Raw genomic sequence first — 24,102 nt, 5'->3', positions numbered from 1 at the left:
AGGTGGCAATTTCTTTAAGCCTTTCTACAGCCATATCTTTCCAGCCTGGATACTGTGTCATAAAAAATTTAAGGATTTCTGGCAATGATTGATATACAAATGTATTACATACAATATAGGAGTCTTTTGAGTCTAGTGGGTCCAGTCTTGTAAATTGCCTAGCAGCTTCACAAAGTCTATCATAAAATCTATTAGGTTGTTCGTTAGGCTCCTGAGCGAGTTTTAAAAATTTTTGCCAGTTGTCAGATTTCTTAGAACAGGATTCCATTCCTTTCAGTAGCATTTCCCTAGCATTTTTTAATTCTTGAAATTGCTGTGGATCATTATAATCCCAGTTTGGCTCCTGTAGAGGCCACTCTGTTAAAGCTTCACTGGAAGCCACTAAGGAATTTCCTGCTGTGACAATATCTGCAATTTCACTTGGGGATAGTATAATTTCCATAAGACAAGTGACATCAGTCCAGGTGGGTTGATAAGTATTAAATATAGACCTTAACTGCGAAATTACTGACTTTGGATTCTGATCAAACCTAAGTATAAGTTTCCTCCATGCACTCAGATCCTTTGGACTGAATGGGCTATATATTTTATGCTGTGCTGCTCTGTGGGCTGCAACATTCTGCTCTGTAGGGGGAGCAGTTTCTGTTGATCTGATTCTAAAGACTAGTCTAAATCTGTTTCTGAAATCAGGTCATCTCCAATAGAGAGACCTGTACTGGTATCCCTCTGAGCATGTGGTCTATTATGATCATATCCCTTCCTCTCTTTACAGCTTTTTGGGAAAAAATACCACATTGCAATAATGACAATAACAAGAATAAAATTTATAGCCATTTGAGCTATAATGATAGTGGTATAGTAAAGTTCAAATTTAGTTGTAATGCTTGCAGTAATATTGTATATGTGCTCAGTGGGAAAGATAAACTCTCCTATACCATTGTTCCAAAGATTTTTTACTGTGTTTGTGAGGAGAAAACCAAAAATGCCATGAATAAGTATTGAGCAGGCCAATAGTTTAAATTGGGACAATATGCTGTCCCAAAATATGCCAATTAGAATATACAAGGCGGGAGCCAAATATTCAATCGTGGTGAAGTTCAAAATGGACCAGCTTTTCTCTGACCAACAGGATAAATGCTAAGGTTTTTTTAAGAGCAAGGGAGATTGCCTAAGGGGGCAGTGGGGGAGGGGCAAGAAGGTCCCCCAGGTTAGTTGGCTCGTGGCCAAATAAGGGGGAGGGGAGGGGGCTAAAGAAATTCACTAGGTTAATCAACTCCTGGTTGACTCACCAAAAACTGTAGGGATCAATTTTTAATTGGGGAGTGCTAGCTAAGCGGCTCATTGCAATATTGGGGCAAGGAAAGAGACAGGCAGCCTCCCTCAAAACAGAACAGGATTTATTTTAACAAGAATGAACTTTAAAAAAAACAAACACAAACAGGATCAGTTAGGATCAAGGGAAAGGAAATAAAATGGGGAAAGGGAAATTATACAACAAATACCACCGCCCAGGAATCAGCTGAGAATACATAGCCCCGCTCCTGTCGCCTTCCAGCTTCTAGCTAGAATGGCGAATTCTCCTCCCCCAATCCCAGAAACCCCACACAGCCCCCAGCCAATGAGATGGCCACTCTGACAGTCACATGACTGCCCTCACTAGGCTTCCAATCATTATAATTTTTCCAGGCCCATGTAGGCGTCAGTGAGTGGTGATGATGTGAGGTGCCAGCGCCATGGCAATGGCTACAACCAGTGGGTGGAGCACCATGTGGTTTGCGGAGCCCCAGGCCAGTGCACTCTGAGGCATAAAAACCTCAAATAACAATTAATTCTTTATAGTATACTATCCTACTAGATAAGAAATTTTGTTAAAACTATAATCAGGCTTTATGCTAATGCAGGCTATACTGGTCAAGCATATAAGCAAGGCTGTAACTAATTAAAAAGTCAAGATATCAAAATCCAAAAGAAGAGATCAAGAGAGAGTAACTCATCTCCATGCTACTTAAAATGCTAGAAAGTGATAATAGATTTCAGGCTAGAAAGAATCTTAGTGCTCATCTACTCCCCACTCTATTCCCATTTATATAAATGAGGAAACTGACCCAGAGAAATTAAAGGTCTTGACCACAGCCACATAGGTAATAAACAAGAGAGCCAGGATGGAAACATGGTTCCTCTAACATCAAATATAGCTCCCTTCTCATACCATGCTTCTTCCCTAACAAGAAACAGGATTCAGAGAGTTCTCCACAAAGCAATATAAAACAATATAGTTAGGGGCAGCTAGGTGGCGCAGTGGCTAAAGCACCAGCCCTGGATTCCAGAGGACTATCTGTGTGACCTTGGGCAAGTCACTTAACCCCAACTGCCTCACCCCCCCAGAAAAAAGAACCCCAAAAACAATATGGTTGGCTAATTGGTGACATGCTGCCTCTATTTGTAGTGATGGTGCCATGATGTCAGCAGGGATGGGGGTACAGGTAACATGATTCCTAGGGAATGGAACTGGCACCAAAGGGAGATGGGAACCTCAGCCTCAGTTTCCTCATCCATAAAATGGGGATAGTAATAGCACCTCATTCATAGGGTTGTTTTGAAGATCAAATGAGAGAACATGTAAGAAACCCTACTCTTTGAAAACCTTGAAGTGACATGTTGATGCTAGCTATTATAAGGAATGCTTAATAAATGCCTATGGAGGGGACAGCTAGGTGGTGCAGTGGATAAAGCACTGGCCCTAGATTCGGGAGGACCTGAGTTCAAATTTGGCCCCAGACACTTGACACTAGCTGTGTGACCCTGGGCAAGTCACTTAACCCTCATTGCCCTGCAAAAAAACCCAAAAAAACCCAAAATGCATATGGAGTTGAATAAATGATCTTCACGGGTTTTCCTACACACCATAAATAAAATGGGATAACCCCATTCAGTTTCTGATCTGTTAGCAGCTCTAGCACAGAATGCCTATGTAAGGTCCCAATTGTCTGTGCCCTAAGCTAGGATGACTCATGAGGCTGAAGGCAGGTCATCTCTGATTGACTCCTGCACCTCTGCTTGCATCTGACCGTTACCTCTGAGAGAAATCTGATGGGTAGCACTTTGCCCTGTCACCAGAACACAGCAACAGACCACATGAGTCTGTTCCAATTCTATCATACTGTCGTCAGGGAGTTTTGGTGGCCTTTCATGAGACATGATGTCTGTGGGTATGTTCATTCTTTTTTTTTTAATCATTAGAAAATTTGGGTGTGCAATGTTATTATTCATTGTTCTTTTTAAAGATGTGTTGCAATCAAACGTGAAATAATATATGTAAAATGCTTTGTAAAACTTAAAGTCTAAATGTTAGCTGTTATTGTTGAGGGTTTTTTTGTAATAAACATTTTTATTTATAGTTTTGGGTTCCAATTATTATCCCTCTTTCCCTCTCTCCCCATTCCCCTCCCTGACACAGCAAGCAATCAGATATGGGTTATAAGTGTATGATTATGTAAAACAATACCATATTTGTCATTTTGTACAAGAAAACTTGATTAAAAGAAAAAATGAAAGAAAGTGAAAAATAGCATGCTTCAGTTTGTGTTCCATCAATATCAGTTCTTTCTTTGGAGGTGGATAGTATGCTTCATCATTAATCCTTTGGGATTGTCTTGGATCATTGTATTGTTGAGAAAAGACAAGTCATTTACAGTTGATCAACACACAATGTTGTTAAAATTGTGTGCAATGTTCTCCTGGTTCTGTTCACTTCACTATATATCAGTTCATTCAAGTCTTTCCAAGCCTTTCTGAAATCATCCTGCATGTCATTTCTTATAGCACAGTAATATTCCATCACCGTCATGGATATGTTCATTCTTACAAGATGGGTGATTAGTCCAAGAACCCTATGAGGAAACCAGCAAATCTGTGGCAAACCCTGCCAACTCCTTTCTGGCTTTGGGGGATAGTTCATTGAACTTCCAAAAAGTCCTGTCCTTTTCCAGGAATACAGAGCTATATTGATAATAGCTGATACCTTAACCAACTTGGCCTTTTTCCTCTGTACTTCCTGCCCTGAAACATCACCTCAGAGCAGAATCCCCAATTTATCTTTGCTTTCTGGATTATCGTATTAATGGTTCTCCAAGTAACAATTCATTTTTGCATGGCATATCATCCATGGTCCGATGGGCAGAGAGAACACAGTAACCAGACTCTTAAACAGTATCTCCAGTGTTAACTTCTTGTCGAGAAGATGACTGGGTCACCCTATTGCCTAACTTCAAATTCTGTTGGGGGCAGCTAGGTGGCTCAGTAGATAAAGCACTGGCCCTGGATTCAGGAGAACCTGAGTTCAAATCTGACCCCAGACACTACTTGACACTTACTAGCTGTGTGACCTTGGGCAAGTCACTTAACTTACATTGCCCCATCCCCCCAAAAAATTCTGTTGTAAAAATGTAGTTCATTCATCCTATAAAATACACCCTTTCGTATAAATTATGGTTTCTCTCTTTGATTCTTCCTTTCACATTCCCCATTCCAGTCATCCATGATGACCTGGAGTAGTTGAAGATGTCCAGGCCAAAACGAAACATTTCCTAAGGAAGCTAAAGCTGGATATAAATGAGAAACCAATTTACTTTGCAACCCTAAGTAGGTGTAGGGCATATTTCAGTTCTGTCTGGTTGACCAAATTCTATGTAATGATAAACCTTCACAGTGAGTAGATGATATAATGGAGGTGTTATTAATCTCCATGGCACAGTGGCTAGCAGGAAATAACTCTAGAGTTTTCTATATAGAAAGAAGAGTGGATATAGCTCTTGTCACTTCCCTCAGCAATATGTTAGAGAATGCTTTGTAATAAAGTTTTCTATACTCTGGACTATGCATGTATGTGTTCATCTTTCAAATAAATGTTAGTTAAATTAATTTAATTATCACCAGGCTCCTGCCATAGAAACTGCTATTTTGATCATGAGTCATTCCTTTGATTCCTCATTAAAGCCTTTCTTAAAATATAAATGTGCTATTTGTGATTGGTAACACATTCGTCATTATTATGCATGATGTCTGTCTTCTAAGCCATCACTGCCAGTATACCAAAGGTTAACCTAATATACAGCTAGGATAGTGCTATCAGTGAGTAAGTAAGCATTTAGGGAACAGCTTGAGCCAGGGCTAAGAGCCTAGAGCTGAGAGCCAGGGACAAGCATGGAACATCTAGTCTTATGACTGGATTTTTAAAAAATCAGCTGCGTGCATACAGAACAAGGGGAAAATGTCTAAACCAGGGTTGTCAAGCTGGAGGCCTGTGGGGCCCGTGTAACCCGCAACATTCTTGAGTGTGGCTCAAACCAGATAAAAATGTGATGGAGAAATATTTAACAAAATAAATAAAACTAGGGGGCAGCTAGGTGGCACAGTGGATAGAGCACCGGCCCTGGAGTCAGGAGGACCTGAGTTCAAATCCAGCCTCAGACACTTGACACTTACTAGCTGTGTGAACCTGGGCAAGCCACTTAACCCCAATTGTCTCGCCCAGAAAGAAAGAAAGAAAAAAAGAAAAAAACTATGAAACATAGATATTACCTTTGGAAACTAAGTCCATAGGAGGCCTGCAAGGATTCTTATGTATGATTTGGTGGCTCCTATTTCTATTTAAGTCGGACCCCACTGTCTTAGACAACAGTTTGTTTTGGGGGAGGGGCTGAAGGTCTAATGGACTGCGAGTTTAATAGGGGTTAGCCATGTGATGTGACAGCAAAAAGATGATGTGGTCAGGTTGTATTAATATAAACATAGAGTCCAAAGCTGGGGAAACGACCGTCTTGTTGTACTCTGCCCAGATGTGGCAGACCACATATGGAATATTAGGTTCAATTCTGGGCACTGCACTTTGGGAAGAAAATTGGAAGGCTGGAGAGCAGCCTGACGAGGAGACTAGGACTGGAAAGCCACAACATAGGAAGTTTCATAGTGTGAAAGTAGATATGCTAACTATCTTGATTTGCTTGAGCCCCACAATTATCCAGGAGAAGAGCTGTATGAGGACTGGCTGTATTAACTAGGATACAGAATGACTTGACATACCAACAATCCTTTGCAGTGACAGAGTAAACCCATCTGGAAGAGCAGAAAATCAGCAACTCTGTAGCCAATTAAGCTCATACCAACTTTTTTTTTTTTTTTGCTGGGCAATGAGGGTTAAGTGACTTGCCCAGGGTCACACAGCTAGTAAGTGTCAAGTGTTTGAAGCCGGATTTGAACTCAGGTACTCCTGAATCCAGGGCTGGTGCTTTATCCACTGCGTCACCTAGCTGCCCCTCATACCAACTTTTAAGCAGACCCTGAGCCATTTGTTGGTTTATGGACCTTCAAGAGACGTCCTTATCTTCAGAGACTCCCCTAACTATTGGTTATGGGGCTCTCAGACACATCCTGAGGCAACATTATGATTTTTGGTGACATCCCCTTATCTTATTGTTTGTGCTTAGACCTTGAATTGCCATTACTGCTTATCACCAAGAATGCCTTCTGATTTGTATATCAAAGAGCCATAGCTTTGACACCTGGAATTCTCTACTGCCCCTGTTTCCTGGATCTCCCCTTCCCCTTGGGAATGGGATTCCCGGACCTCATTCCTTTCTGGGACCTGCCCATTTCCCACCTTTCTCCCCAACCCCCTGTCTTCCTTTGTTTGAAAAGCATAAATACCTCATCCTTTCCCATTTCCCTTTGAACAGATGTGGTCATTGCCTCCCTGTTCCTGCTTGCAGGCTCCTTCTCAGCCAATAACTGCATTGAAAATCTTGGTAAACTGTGATTGGACTCCGGCTCATTCCAGGTCCCCCTTTTTGGAACTGGGGTTTCTTCTGTTTAACAGTTCACAGGGTGTTTTTTTTAATTTAACAGTTCAAGAAACCTAAAGAAGGGAAGACTTGAGATGCCAGTCTTAAAATATCTGAAGAACTATCCCATGGAGCAGGAATTAAACTTGGTTTTGCTTGAATCCAGAGGTTAGAACTAAAAGCTATGGTTGAAGTTGGAGAGGAAAAAAGGCAGATCTCAAGTCAATTTGAGGACTGTTCAAAGTGAAATAAGGTAAGTACTAAGTAGTAAGATAAGTAAATAGTAAGCTCCTCATTAGTGTCAGGCTCCAAAAAGAAGTGAAGTGAACACATCTCAGTGATTCTGTAGAGAGGGATTCCCGTTCAAGTATAGGTTGAATTCTATGCCCCCTGAAATATTATTTAAAATATTCTTTTTTTTAATTTCAAATAAAACTTTTTAATTTAATTTAATTTTTTGCACTTTATTTTTTTAAAAAAAGGTATTCTTTAAGAGAGTATGGGGGCAGCTAGGTGGCACAGTGGATAGAGCACCGGACCTGGAGTCAGGAGTACCTGAGTTCAAATCCAGCCTCAGACACTTAACACTTACTAGCTGTGTGACCCTAGGCAAGTCACTTAACCCCCATTGCCCTGCAAAAAAAAAAATTCCTACCTTCTACAAGAGAGTATGGGGGCAGCTAGGTGGTGCAGTGGATTGAGCACTGGCCCTGGATTCAGGAGGACCTGAGTTCAAATCTGGCCCCAGACACTTAACACTAGCTGTGTGACCCTGGGCAAGTCACTTAACCTCAATTGCCTCACCAAAAAAGAAAAAAGAAAAAGGGAATATGTTATCTTTCTTTAGTGAGACTGTCCTAGCCAAAATATAGTGATTGAATAGGGACTAGACCTGACTTAATTAGCATAAGGAGCTCCCAGAAGAGGAAACTCCCCCTACCAATGCTGATCAGCATCTTCTCTGCAATTTACAGCCTCAGAGTATTGTCTTTCAAACTGAGAAGTTAAGAGACTGGCCCAGAGTCACATAGCCAGTAGGTTCAGAAGTTAAACTTGAATTCAACGCTCCCTGGTTTTGATACCAGCTCGCCCTTTAGACACTATGCCTTGCTGCTTCTGAGCCAAAACATGACTAGGGTTAATTTGAACTTCTTTCTTAGGCCCACAACAGCACCTAGCTATCGCTGGAAAGAGCCCTTTTTAAAGATCTTTTTAAAAAAAACCAAGCACAACAACAACAACGTACCCGACTACCACCACTCAAACTCCCAGCAGGAACTTTTCCAGGATTGCTTGATTCAAATTGGGGTTAATCAATTTCTTTTAATTCTAAAGCAAATTACTCATAAGTTTTAATGGAGGTACTTGGGAACCCTGGAAAAGGGAGGGCAGAGCTGGTGACCTTTGACCTGAATTTCTGAAGTTATCCTCAGATCACTCTCTTCCTTATATTTTATGCATATATAAGGTGTTACCTTTTTTTTTTTTTTTTGGAGGAGAGAGAGGAGCAGTATAACTGATTCTATACCTGAGGCAAGCTGGAAAGTCCTTGAGCACATAAGCCAGCAGCTACCCCAATTGCCTCAAATAAATGGCTTCTAAAAGTCAAGTCTTGCAAAGTACAGCAACCTGTTACCAAGTGTCCTCAGAAAGAGCTTTTCTTTTGCTTACAGTTATTTTTCTAGATAGTGTGATTTGGTTTGGGTATGGAACTTCGTAACAGTAAATTGAGTGACATGGTGTCTGCCTAACATCTTTCTATTGTTTTAGCAAGCCAATTATATTGAACAGCAGAACATGGAGCCCTGAGGGGCTGAGACTGAAGAAAGATAAATTTTGTACTCTTGTCTTTGTACTTACAAAGCTGCGGTGCTTCAGGCCTCACTGAAAATGAAGGTCTGAATCAGATAAAATGTAATTTTGTTGGAAAATAGCCCATATAAGTCATTTTACAATGGATGTTTTTGTAGAGGAACCCTAAGAATTATTTTTTTCAGGGAAATGTTAACTACATAAACGATAATAATATTCTAAACACTGAAGGGAAAGTAGAGAAGACAAGCTAGAATCTCTAGGTCACATATTTGGAGAAGAGAATTATTTTATGGCTTTCGAATTGAGCAATTGGATTTTTATTGTGTAAACGATTACCACTTGGGGAAGGAGGCAGAAATTCAATTCAAGTCAACAAGCGCTTATTATGTGCTTGTTGTGTGCCAGACACAGTGCCATGCAGTGTAGTGGGACCCCAAGAAATCCAAAAGATTCAAACCCCCTTGACTAAGGGAAAAACAACTCTCCCTCCCACCTCAGGTATGAGGTGTGTCAGGACATGACTCAGTCTGCAAGAGGATATGCAGGATAGGGATGGATGCTGCATATCCTATTGATACCCAGTCATCCGAGATCCCCTCTTAGTTATCTGGCCCCAGTTTTTGCATTTCCTTCTAATTCCCTTCCCTTTCTTTGTTTTGCAAAGATAGGAAAGACCAGCTCTTCTCTTACTCCTGTGGGACAGTTCTCCATAGTGATATGTTCCCCAGTCATATATTCCTCTCTCCTAATAAATCTCTTTTTATTTTACAAGATTCGTAATGAGCCCCCAATTCTTTGAGTGAGTTAGCCCCCCAAACGAGGTCACAAGTCCTCTCAAACATGTAGCCGGCATTCAAAGACAACAGCCACGAGTTCTTACCCTTAAGGACCTACTAATCTAACTGGATAAGCAGTTATCTGCACTTCCATGAGCCATCAAGAGTTTAATTCCAGCTGCTGTACCTGAAGTTAGGGACTTTCAAACAATGCCTGGCTCTGCTGCTACTAATCTTTTTCTCTGGCATACCCAAATCACATTTTGTTAGGAGAGGAGGAAACTTTTTTTTTCCAGACCCTGGCCTTGTCTCTTTTTCTTCCTTCCTTCCTTCCTTCCTTCCTTCCTTCCTTCCTTCCTTCCTTCCTTCCTTCCTTCCTTCCTTCCTTCCTTCCTTCCTTCCTTCCTTCCTTCCTTCCTTCCTTCCTTTCTTCCTTTCTTTCTTCTTTCTTTCTTTCTTTCTTTCTTTCTTTCTTTCTTTCTTTCTTTCTTTCTTTCTTTCTTTCTTTCTTTCGGGCAATGAGGGTTAAGTGACTTGCCCAGGGTCACACAGCTAATAAGTGTCAAGTGTCTGAAGCTGAATTTGAACTCAGGTCCTCCTGAATCCAGAGCCAGTGCTTTATCCACTGCACCACCTAGCTGCCCCCTCTCTCCTTATATGTTTCTTATATGCCTTTTTCTAACCCATGAGGGAGACCCAACATGTAGTAACCCCTGTTAGTATGTGGATGAGATTTACAAAATGTAGCAATACCTCTCAGGTGCTCTCACAGCACAAGCACATCAGATCTCACAGTCTAGTAGGTATCATCTGAAATTACTTGAAATTATACATATACACATATATGTATGTATGTATTTGTATATGAACTCCAAACCTGATTTTTTTAAAACTGCAAATACTTCTTTTCCCTTAAGATATCTTTTTCTCACTCAGTCTCATGCTTAGACCAGTAGTTTCTATTTAGTGTTTCATGAACCAGCCTACAGGGTCCAAAGAGTTCAGACTAAAAATTATCTAATGGTAACTTATGTTGTAAATAACTGCTTAGGAAGTAAGTGCTTTGCACAATGCATGGCACATAATAGATTCTTTTTTTGTTTTTTTGGTTTTTGGTGAGGCAATTGGGGTTAAGTGACTTGCCTAGGGTCACATAGCTAGTAAGAGTTAAGTGCCTGAGGCTGAATTTGAACTCAGATCCTCCTGAATCCAGGGCCGGTGCTCTATCCACTGCGCCACCTAGCTGCCCCTAATAGATTCTTTTTTTTTTTTTCAAAACAGAACAAGATCTATTTTAACAAGAATGAACTTAAAAAAACAAACAAACAGAAACAGCATCAGTAGGATCAAGGGAAAGGAAATAAAATGGGGAAAGAGAAATTATAATACCTGAAAAAATACCACCGCCCAGGAATCAGCTGAAAATACGCAGCAGAATGCCTGTCGCTTTCCAGCTTCCACCTAGAATGCCCAATTCTCCTCCCCCAAACCTAGAAACCCCCTAATAGATTCTTAATAAACATTTTTTGTTAATGACTGATATTATTTTTTTTTTTTGCGGGGCAATGGGGGTTAAGTGACTTGCCCAGGGTCACACAGCTAGTAAGTATCAAGTGTCTGAGGCTGGATTTGAACTCAGACACTCCTGAATCCAGGGCCAGTGCTCTATCCACTGCGCCAGCTAGCTGCCCCAATGACTGATATTATTAATAGTATATTAATTACCATGGAAATTCACAGCACATTTTTTGTTGTTATTGAAAGGGATTCAAAGAACAAAAAACACTGGGAACCTATTGGCTTAGAGTTATGGTCATATAATGTATTAATAGCAACAAATAATACAAACACATATTTAAACAATGTACCTGCAATGAGAAGAGTTATGATTAGTCACCTCTGTCTGTGCTGTGGAAAAGCAGGAGAAAGAAGTTGCTGGCTAGAATTCCTTTTTCCTATCAACACCTGCCAACACCACCAAAAACACTGGAACCGGCAGTCCAACAATTCCATTTTCTTTAGAATGTTGTTTTCAATTCATCTCAGAATGACAGATTACTTAACTCTCCTCAGAAATGTAAATTAACTGTTCCTCTCTCATCAGAGTATAACAGCTAGATAAGTTCAAATCAGGATGGCAGCTAAAGTGCCTCTCTTCCTTTCAGGAATTCTTGTCAGAACGTCTTCTCCACAGAGTTAGAGTTAATTCAGAATTAACTCAATTCACTGCTCATCAAGAAAGATGCTTAGACTCCTTCATTTCCTCTACAGGATAATCGTTTAGCTCAAAGTGTCTCTTCAGATTTTCTCAAAGATCATGGTTAAATCTTCAAGCCCCTCATAGACCCATTCTCTGTAACTGAGTCTCTCACAGATTCTCTCCATTGACAATTAACTGTCCATCCCTCACAGACTCTTTCTCAATTGTAGTTATCTAAGTATCTTCAGGTATCAAATTCTTTCAGACCTCTCTCATTGCCTCCCACAGACTCCTGCCAGGACAATTGTCATGAAAAATATCTTCCTTTTCTTTCTTCTTCTTTGCGGGGCAATGAGGGTTAAGTGGCTTGCCCAGGTTCACACAGCTAGTAAGTGTCAAGTGTCTGAGGCTGGATTTGAACTCAGGTTCTCCTGAATCCAGGGCTAGTGCTTTATCCACTGCGCCACCTACCTGCCCCCTTCCTTCTCTTTTAAGAGAGTAACAGTACCTGAAGTCTCTTTAGGAAGGGCTAAGTTGGGCTTACACCTGAAACACATTTCTCTCAAGAGAGGGCAACAGAGAATAGGGCTTTCTGTGATAAAGAAGTTGATGCCCTTCTTATAGGCATGAATGGAGGAGGGAGGAAGGTAAGAATTTTCTAACAGATTGGCCATTTGCTAACTCCCAGAGAGCTATACCTCTCCCAAAGAGGGTCTAATTCTCTGGTACACTTGAACCATAGTGGGCAAAAGCTATGAAGAGGCCTTCTGGGATGGGAAGATTGGTGCCTTCATGTAGCTAGTAGGCTTCTTTGCTACTATCAGTAGTCTTGATCTGGAGGAGCTATACTGGCTGAGGGTGCTTATAGAGAATCCCTGAGGCCACAGGGATCCCATTCAGTTAAAACCACCAATGGGTCAAAAGTTGTGCTGTGATTAATAGAAGAGTTTGGGTCTATTAAAATGTAGGTAAATTGTAGTGCTCAATTTAATAAATATTAAATAAGTAAAATAATAATTATAAATTGATGTTAATTATAAAAATAAATCATTATAATGCTGAGTTTCATTACTTTGGTTTTTTGGTGTTTTTTGTTTTTGTTTTGCGGGGCAGTGAGGGTTAAGTGACTTGCCCAGGGTCACACAGCTAGTAAGTAGCAAGTGTCCAAGGCTGGATTTGAACTCAGGTCCTCCTGAATCCAGGGCTGGTGCTTTATCCACTGCACCACCTAGCTGCCCTAGGAGGTGAGCTTTTTAAGAACAAGATCTGTTTTTGCTTTTCTTTGTATCCCTAGCATTTAGCACAGAGACTGTCACATGGCAAATGCTTAATAAGTGCTTGTTGAGTTGATTATAGATATTATTACTTCCATTTTATGGACCAGGCAACAAACCCAGAGTGGTTAATAGAATTTATAACTTGTCCATGGTCATAGAGATAGGAAGTATGATCTATTTCTGGGTGGAATGTGAACCCAGGTCTTTGTCACTCCAAGTCCAGTATTAGAATACTATTCCTTGCTGGAGGGCCACTAGTTGGCACAGTGGATAGAGAGGCAGGACTGGAGTCAGGAAGATCTGAGTTCAAATTGGACCTCAGACACTAGCTATGTGACCCTTGGCAAGTCACTTGACCCTATTTGCCTCGGTTACCTCAAAATGAGCTGGTGAAGGAAATGGCAAAACCACTCTGGTATCTTTGCCAAAGAAACCACAAATGACCGAACAACAATTTCCTGCTGCCTCTATCAGTGCAAAGTATTGTTGTTACCTTGTATTTCATAGGGAATTAGGAGGTAGGGGTGCTTATTTAATGTTTCTTTTAAGAAATAGGTTATGCTATGGTTGCTTATTCTGAGTCTTATAATACCTCTAAATACATGATCCATTAAAATAGTGAGGTAATATGGCAAAGTAGAAAAATTGGTGAACTTGGGAGTCAGCTGGTATCATGGTGCAGTGATAATAGAGTTTAAGTTTAGAGTAAGAGGAGTTGGGTTCAAATCCTGTCTTTGCTACTTAATTACCTTTGTGACATTGAGCCTTATTTTCCTTAGCTATAAAATGAGGGGATTGAATTAGATTATTTCTAAGGTACCTTCTAGTTCTAAATCTATGGTCCCCCACCTTAGGTTCTTTGTTGTTGTTCAGTCATGTCCAACTCTTTGCAACCCCATTTGGGGTTTTCTTGGTAAAGATATTGGAGTGGTTTGCCATTTCCTTCTCCAGCTCATTTAAAGATGAGTGTCAAAGGGAAAAGGTGGTGGGGGGCTTAGGTATTCCTCTGTAAAGAATTACACTCTTGCACACAGTCCAATTAGAATTTAAATGACCTTTTATTTGGACACTAGAGAAAGTGACTGAAGGGTAAGCTAAAGGTCTTACCGCTGGGGAAGAGGGCTCAAACCTCTTCTCCAAACAGAAGGAAGGTAGAAGCTTTTATAGAGGATTGGGGTGATCATCTGAAAATGGAAAGTTCCTTTTTCGACTAGGGTGGAGAAAGCCTGGGTGCTTGTCATAGTCCTGAGAGTCAGGGGGATTTTAGATTTGGAATGATTGTCCTAACTTCTGAGGTTATCACTGTCTCCTGGCTCCAGTCAGGTAGTAACCATACCTAATTGTCTTTCCTGCTATAGAATTTTATCTCCCCTTCTTAAATGTGTCTGTGCTGATATCTAGTTGGCCAAGCTAAACTTTAATAGTTCCTTAATTCCTTGGTATGTCTGTACTGTTATCTGGTCACCTTTGGTTTTGCTTCTCAAAGGAGAAACTTCTTCTGACTTATCCTAAATCCTTGTCATGAGGAAAATAAGGTAAACAGGGATAAGTAATTTATCCAGGGTCACAAAGTTAGTAAACGTATGAGGCCGTATTTGAATTCTAGAAGATGAGTCTTCCCATCTCTAGGCCCTGAGTTCTGTCTACTCAGATGCCCCACTTTAAATTCTAAGTCTGCCTTTTACTAGGGCAGTGGCTTTGAAAAGTCATTTTATTTCTTTGAGATTCAGTTTCCTCATCTATAAAATGAAGCATTAAGAGCAGATTTTCAAGATCTTCAAGTCTAATGTTTTACGATTCTATCATTTAAAGTAGTGTGTTATACTAAACCTAACTTATGAAGAAAAACTAAGCATGTATAACCTTTCTATCAGAAGCCCCTCAATATGAAGAGCTGAGGTACACTGAGGGGAGCTTTTACCTATCTGGTGTACTGATTGCATCCAGGCATAACCCCCCGGGAATGTCAGTATCTGGCAGCTCCCCTTACAAGCACTCTGACCCATAAGGTTGAAAACAAAGAACAGTTTTATTTACTTATTAAAGAACACAAACAGACTGGACTCTAATAAAAACTGACATTTAACCAGTGCTTCAGAATTTGGAAAACACTTTATGCATACTGAGCTTATATAATAATATATTAACATGTAACACTTAACATATGGTGAGCTTCACAAATACCCTGTGAGGTAGATATTATTTTGTTTTATGGATGAAGAAATAGAAGAGACCCAGAAAGGCTAAATAACATGCCCTGGTCATACAACTAGTAAGAAATTTGAATACAGGTATTTCCAACTTCATGTCCACTCTAATTATTGTGCCACACTGAGCCCATAGAGAGTTGAAATTCCTATAATGAGTCATTCTACCCAAGAGAGATATGTGCAGTCTATACTGACCTTTAGCAAGAAGGGAAACAGGGATTTATTATTCCATACTGGAACTTCTCTCTAAGGCTACTCTGTGCCACATTGTTTTTCTTTCATGCCATCTTTGGTTTAAGAGAGATGACAAAATGACCATCTTTTTATTAATAAATGTGCTGGCCTTATTAATAAACTGATTCAATTACCCAGAAATTGTGTCACTTGAACTTTTTAAAAAGCCACATTCTATTGTTGGACTGCTGTTCTGTCACTCTACTAGTCATTGACTTTATCAATCAATCAACAGCTACTATGTGCCAAGCACTGTGCTAAGTGGTGGGGATACAAAAAGAGGCAAACATCAGTCCCCTCAAGGAGCTTACAATCTAACATGGGAGACAACATGCAAACAAATACATACAAAGAAATCTAAATGAAGGATAAATAGAAAATAGTTAACAGAGGGAAAGTTCTAGAATTAAGAGGCGTTAGGGAAGGCTTTCAGCAAAAGATGGGATTTCAGTTGGGAAATGCAGAAATGGAATACCTAAAGATTCACAATGGATGAGAAGATGAGGATGGGTTGTGATTTCCAACATTGGTATAATTCTAATTACTTGACCGTGTCTTTATAGGTATTTGGTAGGTATTCCATTTCTGCAACTTGTGGTGATATGTTGCACAGTTTCAAATATTTCTTTGAAAAATCTGCACAGATTGATAAGTCCGGGCTCCTTAACAGTGAACTTTCTATTAGTTCTCAGTAGGAGTGATCTCCTTTTCACTAACATGAACCACTTCTTTTCAGAATTCACTGAACCGAGGTTCCTTTATTGTATATATTATTGGTTGAGTTCATAGGAATACCTCTCAGTTCCCTTCTTGCTTCTTAGCTGTTTCATAGGCTCCATCCAGTGGTAAACTTCTATCAGTTACACTTGATAGGTCTGGTAGCATCTGTTTCTTTAGAATCTATTTCTGTAAATTATCATTATTTTATTATTACCATTAATAGCAGTATCAGTCATCTACCAATGGTTGGAGAATAGTCACAAAATAGGATAGAGAGAGATCTCTAGTTTCCAAGGAGATGTCGCTAATAGCTGATTTCTTTGCCTCACCCATTTTCATGCGTTGCTGTAGACTGAATACGGTACTGTGCTTGGAATGTTGTCTCTCCTCATCACTTCTGGAGTGAAATCCTTTTCTTCCTTTGAGAGAGAGTGCCACTCTTTCATGAAACCTTCCTTGATACCCAGATTGTGTAGGATACTATCAAGCCTAGGTAACTGAAAGCATCAGGAAGGCAGGGGTTGTGTTCAAAGGATAATAGATTGACAGCTAGAAAGTCAAAGTCATTGAGCAACCCCTTCATTTTACAGATGAAGAAACTGAGGCCCAGAGAGACAAGGTGACTTATTCTTTGTTATCTTTGTTTCCCCAGTACCTAGACCAGTGTTCTGAATATGTTAAGTCCTGCATATAGGAAGCAATGTTTGTCGGATGGTTGCATTGTCTAAAAATATGGGAAAAGTCTCTCTCACTTCTAGCACCTCCCTCTGAGATTACCTTCCATTTACATTATATGTACAGTTATTTTCCTGTTGTCTCCCCCTTTAGAATGTGAACCCTGTGAGGGGTTTTTTTGCATTTCTTTGTATCCTTAGCACTTAGTCTAGTGCCTGACACATAGTAAATAGTTATCCCTTTTGCATTGTGACTTTCTCCATTGCAGTTTCTATATATTGTGGGTCAGCATAAGAAATTAAATAGGAATTTTTTGGGGGGGTTGCAGAAACTGCATATGACACACAAAGGCCAGCAGACAACATAGAGCCTATGAGCAAATACTTAACTCAAATTTTGTAATAAGGTATATAAACACCCCATAAGAGAAAAAAGAAATAATCAAGACTTCTCTGGTATGAAGGGAGAACCAAAAAAATTGTACATGGGTTTTCCAAAACACGGGGGCACTGAGCCCCTAAACTTTAAGATATGGAAGGGATAACTATACTTAATATATACTTGCTGTCTTTTTGTCTGTCTAGAGTGAATACCCACAGATCTATTGATACATTAAAGTATTTAACAATTTTACCAGTTACCTTGAAATAAAGAATAGGTAAATTAGAAGCTGCTGTGACTGTCAATATTTGTGTAGAGGAAGAGACTAAAATAGCATTGTATCTCAGTGAACAAGATTTGAAGGCTGCCTTGTAGGGTTATAATTAGGAATACTGGAATATGGGGCAAATTTAGTTGAGTTGGAGTAGGAGAGAGGCACCCATCCTGGTTGGATATAATCATGCCAGGAGAAGGGGTGACCTATTGTCTATAGTGCCAACCCCAATGGTGAAGCTGATCCCCAAACTCTTGTTCTCTTGAAGGAATCTGGGAGGAAAGGGAATTTCAGATGGGGAGAAGGCAGCTCCCTTGAGATGGGTGGGCTTTGAGTATGATGCTATGGATTCATAACTGTCAAAGAACCTCAAGACCCGAGGACAGCAGGCTTAAGGACAGTTTCAAGGTGGAAGCATTTCCTCCCATATGCCAACCATGGGCAAGGCCCTCATTGTTGTATCTTAGTTTTGTTTCTGGCACCTTATAAGATGTTCTACAGAATTTGAATATATATTCAGATAGACCGAAATGTCTTGTAAATAATAATAAATGACATTTATGCAGTGCTTTAAAGTTTACAAAGTATTTCATTTGAGCGGTATAACCGATTATCCTATGAGATAAGTACTATTGGTATAATATTATCCCCATTTAACAAATAAGGAAACTGAAGTTGAAAGAGATTAAATGACTTGCCCATGGGTACACAGCTTATAAGCATCTAAGGCAAAATTTGAACCTATCATCTTCCTGACATAAAATCCAAAACTCTATCTATTAAGACAGGGACTGTTGACTTGGGAACCATGAATTTGTTTTTAAAAAATATTTTTATCATTCTATTTCATTATTTTTTGCTTTTCTTGTTATTCTATGTGTTCTATTTTATGCTTTAAAAAAAATATTACTCTGGGTGAGGCAGCTAGGTGGCACAGTGAATAAAGCACCAGCCCTGGATTCAGGAGGACCTGAGTTCAAATCTAGTCTCAAACCCTTGACACTTACTAGCTGTGTGACCCTGGGCAAGTCACTTAACCCTCATTGCTGTACCAAAAAAAAAAAACACAACAAAAAAATACCACATTACTCTGAAGGTCCATTGACTTATCCAGAATGCAAAGATATCCATGCTTACCCCAACCCCCACCAAAAAAGATTAAGAACCCCTGAACGAAGTCATGCTATTTCTTAAATAGATTGATATTTTGGCCAAATGCCCAGGAGAAAGATTTAAAAGCTGAATTAGTTAACTTTCAATTAGAAGAATTGGGTATAATTTTTAAATAACTGAGGCCGAGGCTTGAACTCTCATTAATAATAATGGAGAGACACTTCTCACTCCTTGAGTACTCAAATTCTACAACTAAGACCTCCTCTGAAACGAATGTGAAATGTCATACATAACAAAATTTATGTGGAGAGCAAGAGTAGGAATCAGTTTAGCTTCTTTGAAATATTGTCTGTATAAAGTCCTGTTAAGTATATTCTCAGAGACCATAGAAGTAGGCAGAATAAGTGGCCACCTACTTGTAATTTGAAAACTATTGGACAGGCTCCACCACCCTACATCTCTGTTCAAACAAAATCTTATTTAATATGAGAATATTTATTACATGAAATCATGCAGATTGAAAAAAGGAAAACCACAACAAACCCACTATACATCCCATTATAATCACAGCAAAAAAAAAAATCCTGGAAAATACACAAAAAGAAAAGATCAGAAGGAGAAATAAACAGAATAATTTTATTATTCTCCTGTGACCTTAATTTTGGGGGGGCAAACTGTAAATAACAGTTTTGTTGTTCAGTCGTTTCAGTTGTGTCCTCTTCATAACCACATTTGGGGTTTTCTTGGAAGAGATACTGGAGTGGTTTGTCATTTCCTTCTTCAGCTCATTTTACTGATGAAGACACTGAGGCAAACAGGGTTAAGTGACTTGTCCAGGGTCACACTGCTAATAAGTGTCTCAGGTCACATTTGAACTCAGGAAGATGAGTCTTCTAAGTTTCTAGCTCAGCACTCCACTGTACCACCTGTACCACTTCAACAGGAGTTTATAGTTGTCCAATTATTTTTGAAGTTTTTGCTTGTGTATTTGAAGGTTTGTTTTTGCTGACAATTACTAACTCTATATGGAATTATCTTTTAAAAAATTTTTGTTCCAATCATTGTTTCCTATGTAAAGAGGACAAGTCCTTTCAGAAATCAGTTCTGAAAAGAACAGTTTCTATGAGAGTTTGTAGGCAGGGAGACTATTGCCTTGTCAGCCTTTCAACTCATTAACAAGAAAAAGATTACTTCATTTTCCCCCTTTTCAGTTTTTCCTCTTAGTTGAAACATTGTTACTGGCACTCGCAGAAGCAAACTCAAAGAGTTCTACAAATGGCAAGTTGTGAAGAATTTTTCTATTTTCCGTCATTGGAATTAAAAGTGAGACGAGAACAGACCGTCACTGATGGCTCCTCATGCATGGTGTTTGACTTCTTTCCAGATGGCATATGTGACTTTAGAATACTGGTCATTTAGCCTAAATTGCATTTTAAATTGCTTTTAAATGTATTTATAACTTTTCCTCAATGTGATGACTCTCTCAAGGTGAGATGAAATGCTCTTTCTACCGTTTAAAAAATAGCCATCAATAACTCAAATGTAGCCATTTCAACTTAAAAATCTATGCCCATCCATTGAGTTAACATAATTAAACTTGGTTTCTGTGATTGGTATCTGGAGCTATTTGAATCAATTGAAACTAAAAGCTGACAACTGTAGTAGACATTTCAGATAATTCAGTGAAATAGAATTTCCCCAAGGCTTTCAGTTTATGGTCATTAATCATGAAAGTGTAGACTTTAGGTAGCTGCTCTTCTCCTTGACTCCTTTCTCCTAGAAGTAAAATTAGTTTTCACTCACATCCAATGCCAGACTGTCTAATGACAATTTAAAGGATCCCAACTTTCCTATGGTTTTTTCCCTCTGTCTTGGCACCTACCCCACATAGCTCTCTATTCTACCTTTCAGCTTCTCAAATGAAGATATCTTTCACAGTTTGTCTATACTCACTTTCAGCAGACAGGCTTGTTTACAAATTGGTCCCAGTGTCTTCTCAACAAGGAAAAATTTGAGGGAAAAGAACCTACATGTACAAACATAACTATAGCAGCTCTTTTTGTGGTGGCAAAGAATTGGAAACTGAGGGGATACCCATTAATTGGGGAATGAATGAACAAGTTGTGGTATAAAAGAATGTAATGGAATACTATTGTGTTATAAGAAATGACAAGCAGGCAGATTTCAGAAAAACCTGGACTTACATAAATTGATGCAAAGTAAAGTGAGCAGAACCGGAAAACACTGTATACAGTAACAGCAACATTGTGCTGATCAACTACAAATAACTTAGCTCTTTCAGCGATACAATGATCCAAAACAATTCCAAAAGACTCATGATGGAAAATACTATCCACATCAAAGAAAGAATTGATGGAGTCTGAGATGCATACTATTTTCACTTTTTAAAATTTTTTGTGTTTTTTCTCTTTTGGCCTGTTTCTTCTTCTTCTTCTTCTTCTTCTTCTTCTTCTTCTTCTTCTTCTTCTTCTTCTTCTTCTCTGGTGAGGCAATCAGGGTTAAGTGACTTGCCCAGGGTCACACAGCTAGTAAGTGTCAAGTGTCTGAGGTCAGATTTGAACTCAGGTCCTTCTGAATCCAGGGCTGGTGCTGTATCCACTGTGCCACCTAACTGCCCCCTGTTTCTTCTTTTACAACATGACTAATAGGGAAATAAGGGCAGGTAGGTGGCACAGTGAAAAGAGCACTGGCCCTAAATCCAGCCTCAGACACTTGACACTTACCAGCTATGTGACCCTGATTGCCTCCAAACATCCAGGGCCATCTCCAGTCCTCCTGATGTATATCTTGCCACTGGACCCAGATGGCTCTGGAGGAGTGAGGCTGGTGACTGCACAGCCCTTCCTCACTTAAATTCAATTCATTTCAAGTCATGACATATTTCATGGTCCTCTTCAAGAACAAAGGACAAACAACAATATGGAAATATAACCTGTATCAAATTGCTTACCATCTTAGGGAGGGAGGGAGAAAATTTGGAGCTTAAAATTTTTTTAAATGAATGTTAAATAAAAATTTTAAATGTTAAATAATGTCTTTACATGTAACTGGGAAAAAATAAAATACTATTTAAAAAGAAAAAATGAAGAAAGATTTGATGTTGTACATTGTTGGACTTATTTAATCTACTAGGGGGACAAGAAGGTACAAATGCTATTGGAATTTTGAAAGCGTAGCCCTTCACACACTCTGCAAGTCCAGCCAAACTGGCCTCCGAGATGTTCCTAGAACTCATGGAATTGGAATGCCCATCTTTCCACCCCTCCACCTCTTAGAATCCTTAGCTTTCTTCAGTTCTTAATTGAAGTGTAAATCCTAAGGTCCCGGGAGTCAGGAAATGTTTCTTTCTTGTCTTTGTAGCCCCAGCACCTTGCACTGTGCTTGAGCACATCAGGGAACTTAATTGTTTGTTGAATTGAATGAATTAAATCAAGTCGAAGAAGTTCCTGTTCTTAAGGATCTTATTTCTTCTGGCACATTGAGCCCTTCTATTGTAGTTCTCACATATCACTTTTGCCCCTCCCATCACTCCTTCACTTCTTACTCCTCTGACCCTCTCCCCCCAAGTGTACTTGGATTTTAAGTGTTGTTGAAGAACTCCTTGTGCTGTATCTTTTTTTTTAACTGAAAAGAGGAGTGCTTTCAGAAAGAATTGTGCCAACAGCTGCTTCTTTACACACCTCTGACAGAATTGACCTTTTTATCCCTTGCTGTTTATTTTTTCCCTCACATAAACTAACAATTTCAAGAATTATTTTTTTTAACCAACAAACCATCTGTGTTTCTGCCTCCTATTTTCCCCCACTTTGGAAAACAAAAGCAAAATCCTTGTAACAAATATGTAGAGTCAAACAAAACAAATACCACCATTGGCCATGTCCAAAAAATGTATCTCAATCTGCACCCTGAGACTATCACCTCTCTTTTAGGATGTGGGTAGCCTATTTAATTAAACTTGGGTCCTCTAGAATTGTAGCAGGTCATTACTTTGACCAGAGTTCTTAAACCTTTCAAAGTTGTTTGTCTTTATAGTGTTGCCGTTGCTATAGAAATTGTGCTTCTTCCTCTGTCCATTTTACTTTTCATTAGTTTATATGAATCTTCCCGGCTTTCTCTGAAACTGTGTTCATCATCTCACAGCACAACAGTGTTCCATCACATTCATATAACATACGTTGTTTATCCATTCCCCAAATGAGGGGAACTCTCTTAGTTTGTAGTTTTTTGATACAACCAAAAGAATTACTACAAATGTTTTTGTGCATATGGGCCTCCTCCTCCTTTTCTTCCCTCTCAGAGCCTTAGGAAAAACTAAACTAGCCCACGTGTCTGAGCTTTGGGCAACAGGGAAGCTATGTCAATAGCCTGAGTTTTAACTCCCAGAATCAATCAAGTTTCAAGGATATATTTACCATCTTTGGGGAGAAAAAAAAAGCCTACACAGTAGAGATCCTACTAGATTTTGTTCCTTTTAAGCTTCAAAGCCTAAACGATCTTTCATTTCAACAAACAACCACTGAAACTTCCAAAGAACCTTGCAAAATTCCTCTCAAGAACCAGAAAGGGAAAATATATCCTTACATTTATATTGGCAATGTTTTCCAGCTAAGATCTATGACTTCGCATGAGCAAAAGGGGGTTTGTTAGAGCCAACTGGAATAGGAGGCAAAGGAATCTGAGTATAAAGAGAGAAGCAAGGGGAAGGAATATTTATATAGTACTTACTGTATGCCAGGCACTGAGCTAAGCACTTTTTATAAATACTATTTTATTTCATCCTTGTGACAACCCTGGGAAATAAATGCTAATGCTTATTTTACATTTGAGAAAACCTGAGGCAAACAGAGGTGTGAGAATCAGTGTGACACCACCCCTGCTGAGAAAGACATTGTGAGAACCAGGGCAATGCCCCCCTGAGGAGAAAGCATGTGACTAGCATCCGGAAGTTACATCTATTCATAGAAGTGCCTATAAGTCATGTCAATCAATGCTACCAGCCAATTAGCTTGGAGCTTGTGTGTGGGAACCGCCTCTATGGCGGTCTTCAGGGAGCTTCTGCTTGAGGAGAATGGGGACCCTTCTTTCCGCTGGAGGTCGAGGTGGCAGCAGCAAGTCCAGGGTAGCTAGGCTTTTTCTTTCTGAACTCCACGTGTCCTTCCTCCCTCTTTTGCTAACTTCTAAATACTTTAATAAATGCTTAATGCCCAAAGACTGGTGCTATAAGCTTCTAATTTAAGGTGACCACACATTAGATTTTGTCATAATAGTTATATTTTAAACATCACAGAGGTAAAGTGACTTGTCCAGAGTCACAGAACTAATAAGTGTCTAAATCTGGATTTGAACTCAGGTCTTCTTGACTCTAGGCCTATAATCTATCCATCGTGTCATCTAGCTGCCTACTTAGCTGGACTTGGGCTTCAGAACCCTCTTTTGTCTCTCACAGGGCAATGACTGCATGTCATGCAAGAGACTGTAAAAAAGTGGCCTACCTCAACATTCTTATTTTGTGTTTCCCTTGGTGAAGTATGACAAAGAGAGAGGAGGAGAGAGAGAGAGACAGAGAG

The 24,102-nt window shown here is 39.6% G+C and overlaps 1 protein-coding gene across 1 annotated transcript in view; it reads right to left on the bottom strand.

Moving 5' to 3' along the window:
- LOC122747292 (protein SGT1 homolog) overlaps positions 1–3,198 on the bottom strand; it is a 31,728-nt gene extending 28,530 nt beyond the window's left edge. The window contains exon 1 of the mRNA XM_043993402.1: positions 3,052–3,198. Within this exon, the coding sequence (XP_043849337.1) occupies positions 3,052–3,198 (147 nt within the window). The remainder of the gene's footprint in view (positions 1–3,051) is intronic.
- Between the last annotated feature and the right edge of the window lie 20,904 nt (positions 3,199–24,102).

This window comes from Dromiciops gliroides, chromosome 3 (assembly GCF_019393635.1).
Source record: "Dromiciops gliroides isolate mDroGli1 chromosome 3, mDroGli1.pri, whole genome shotgun sequence".
Lineage (NCBI taxonomy): Eukaryota > Metazoa > Chordata > Mammalia > Microbiotheria > Microbiotheriidae > Dromiciops > Dromiciops gliroides.
This window is presented reverse-complemented; position numbering and strand designations above follow the sequence as displayed.